The following is a 3,589-nucleotide window of genomic DNA, read 5'->3' as shown; positions in this document are numbered from 1 at the left end:
ATATATTTATGTTTGTGGTTGTAATGTGACAAAATATGGAAAAGTTCAAGGGGTATGAATACTTTTGCAAACCACTGTATATCCGTTTGTGTGCCTTTGTGTGTAATAAGACGCTGTGTGAAACTTGGACATAGTTCAAGAGGACTTTCTTAGAGGCCTCAATCCACTCCAATGCAAAATAATTCATAGCCAATGAATGATGGCTAAAGTCTTCGTTTTAACAACCAAAAAGTTTAAAAACTCATCCTCAAAAGGAGTTTTGGCATCATAAGTGGTAAAAATCACTGGTTTGGTTCTAGATTTAAAAACAGACCCACCGTCAGTGGGGGGATGTAACAAAGTACAAGTACTTTGTTGCTGTACTTAAGTATATTTTTCATATATCTGTACTTTACTTAAGTAGATTTTATCCTGGGTATTCTGACTTTTACTTCATTACATTTTATATTAATTTTCTGTACTTTCTACTCTACTACATTTCCGTAATGCGCTGAATTACAAATTAAATGCAAGTCATGTCACATTACGTTTTTTATTTGTTTGTTTAGTTTGAAAGTAATAAACAGTGAGAGGGGAATTGCTGTAATTGGCCCAATGAACCACTGTAAAGCAGAAGAGTACCATGAGACCTTCAAGAAAAAGCAGAGCTATTCTGCATCACCTGCTGGAGTGTCAGCAGCAGCACACTCAAAATGGATTCCACCATGGAGAAAATGTGCCACTCATGGCCTTATTCAAAAGACGTATTCAAGTTAATAGATTCAAAAAAGTGACTTGTTGAGATTTGATAAAGAACGTCGTTGGTGGCGAATCTACAGTTTCTGTAGCTGTTGTCACAATCTCTGATGATGCACAGAATCACAAGTCCAAGTATGAACAGTGTCACAGAGGCTAAACACAAAAACATGCATTTTCTGCACCATTGTTCACTATAATGGAACTCCATTGATGTATTAAAAATATACATACAGTAGGCACAATAGCGTTGGGCAAAATTGGCAAAAAAATAATCACGATTAATTGTGGTATTTAGCCAATAATGATTAATTTGACGATTAATCCCCTGAAGTCCCTGGACACCCTTATGTCCTAGTCACATGACCAATTTAGTGGGAAAGATTTGCTCTTGAAAAATCTGTCCCACATTGTGTCAAAATTAGTCTTCAGGCTGTACATCAAATTTTAAATTGTGTTGTTAAATAAATGAATTACAGAGCTATTTTTTTAAACGTTTGTCATATTTGAAGCAGAGAGGTGCACCGAGAGGACTTTGCCTGGTGGCATTAATCGTATTAATCGTCAAATGCCAAAAAATAATTGTTTTTCTGACGATAAACTGCAAACGATACAATTATGCCCAACTCTAAGGCACACTTCATGATATTGTAGACCATTAGGGAATACATTAAACAAGTACTTTTACTTTTAATACTTTAAGTATTTTTGAAAAGCAAGTTCTTAGTTTACTCAAGTAAAAATGTTAATGCGGTAATTTCACTTTTACTAGAGCACATTTTTGTCTGTTTATCTGTACTTTTACTTAAGGGGTGTTTGAGTACTTTCTCCACCACTGCCACCAGAGGCACCCGCCATCTTGTCTTGACCTCCCTGTATTTCTGTATTAGTTTATCACATTTAGTCAGTTGTACACATAGTACTTTTCAGTGTTTATAAGAGTTAAATGTTTAAACAGTTTCTATGCAGGAAATACCACGTAGAGCTCATTTATTGCTTGCTAGTGGGGCTCAGGAACGTAGTGCAGTGTTTAGTTACATTTAGACACAAACATCAAATTGATTTATAACTGGCCCTTTCTGTTACGATTGAGCTTGGTTGGTTAGAACCCCAAGATGCAGAACTGAGTGAGGTGGCAAAAAGGTGATTTATTAAAACAAAAACAAAGGGGCTGACGTGGCAGCAAACAAGAACAAGGGATTTGGGCAGGAACATGAACATCAGAGAACAAGGATCTGACAAAGACTGAGGACAAAGGACAGAATATAAAGGAAGAACTAATGAGGTAAAACAAGAAACACCTGGGGAAGAAACATGAGGATCAGGTGTGAGTGGGCGGGATGAGAGCAAAGGCAGACAGGAGGAAGAAAACAGGAGGAAAAGACAGAAAAACTTAGAATAAATCATAAGCACAGACACAAATCATGACACTTTCAGGACCATGCTCATATGGCCCTCAGTGAAAATGAGTTTGACCCCCTTATCTAACAGGTCTGACTGATGAGTGGTTGGATGTACAGATGGATGTGAGATCTGCTGACTGGTGAAGGCAGTTTGATGCAGGATTTAGTTGGAGGTATCAGAGGAAACAGGGTGAATATTAATCCACAAGAAACATGAAAAACCATCTATTATTTTATGCTCTACTTTGAGATGGTCTGACACACAAAGCTACAATTTTGTGGTTTAACAAACTGTTCTGTGATTTAAACAGGATCAAATCTGTAAAAGTGACAGAATGTCCCTTTAAACTAATTATGAAGTCAGATGTGTTGAGTCAGAAACATCAGAGACATGTTGAAGTTTAAAACACATGATTTTAATACTTCATTCTTTCATACATTTGAACTTTTTAAAAATCACTGCTAAAATATAATTTGAGCTCAAATGTGAGTTTAAATAATCAGAGCACAAATATACAAAAAACTGTCAACTCTGAAAAGTCATTTTAAAATGTTCCCTAACCTTCAGTTAAAATACAGAAGAAGTGAGAAATATCCCCAAAGAACCAGGCCTGAAAAACCAGAGGGATGAAAATGGGAGATTCTGATTCAAGACCAGAATCCAGTCCTTTTCTTCTCATGACTCACAGTCCCAGCTGCTGCATGATGACCCACAAAAACAAACACTGGAAAAACCCAGAGTCTTCATCATCATCACTGAAGATCCTCCGTCAATCATCTGGTTCTGTAACACACTGCTCCACGATCTCTCTCAGGTTAGGGTTCTCCATGGCAGCTGCGACACGCTCCTTGTCATTAATCTGTTTATTAACTGAAGACATAAACAATTTGCTTATTAACGGGAGTTATAAACAACCAGTTTATTAAGCACAGTTATAAACAACCACTTTATTAACCACGGTTATAAACAACCACTTTATTAACCACAGTTATAAACAGCCTGTTCAATAACCACAGTTATAAAAAACCACTTTATTAACCACAGTTATAAACAGCCTGTTCAATAACCACAGTTATAAAAAACCACTTTATTAACCACAGTTATAAACAGCCTGTTCAATAACCACAGTTATAAAAAACCACTTTATTAACCACAGTTATAAACAGCCTGTTCAATAACCACAGTTATAAAAAACCACTTTATTAACCACAGTTATAAACAGCCTGTTCAATAACCACAGTTATAAAAAACCACTTTATTAACCACAGTTATAAACAGCCTGTTCAATAACCACAGTTATAAAAAACCACTTTATTAACCACAGTTATAAACAGCCTGTTCAATAACCACAGTTATAAAAAACCACTTTATTAACCACAGTTATAAACAGCCTGTTCAATAACCACAGTTATAAAAAACCACTTTATTAACCACAGTTATAAACAGCCTG

General features: G+C 35.9%; 1 protein-coding gene across 1 annotated transcript in view; it reads right to left on the bottom strand.

The window, feature by feature from the left end:
* Window positions 1-2,532: 2,532 nt before the first annotated feature.
* Window positions 2,533-3,589, bottom strand: part of ciao2a (cytosolic iron-sulfur assembly component 2A) — a gene marked incomplete at its 5' end in the record, with an annotated part of 6,452 nt that continues 5,395 nt past the window's right edge. The window contains 1 exon segment of the mRNA XM_014029319.1: window positions 2,533-3,009. Within this exon segment, the coding sequence (XP_013884773.1) occupies window positions 2,909-3,009 (101 nt within the window).

The sequence above is a fragment of the Austrofundulus limnaeus genome, unplaced genomic scaffold, assembly GCF_001266775.1.
Source record: "Austrofundulus limnaeus strain Quisiro unplaced genomic scaffold, Austrofundulus_limnaeus-1.0 Scaffold883, whole genome shotgun sequence".
NCBI lineage: Eukaryota > Metazoa > Chordata > Actinopteri > Cyprinodontiformes > Rivulidae > Austrofundulus > Austrofundulus limnaeus.
Note: the sequence above shows the minus strand (reverse complement) of the source record. Positions and strands in the feature narration are given on the sequence as shown.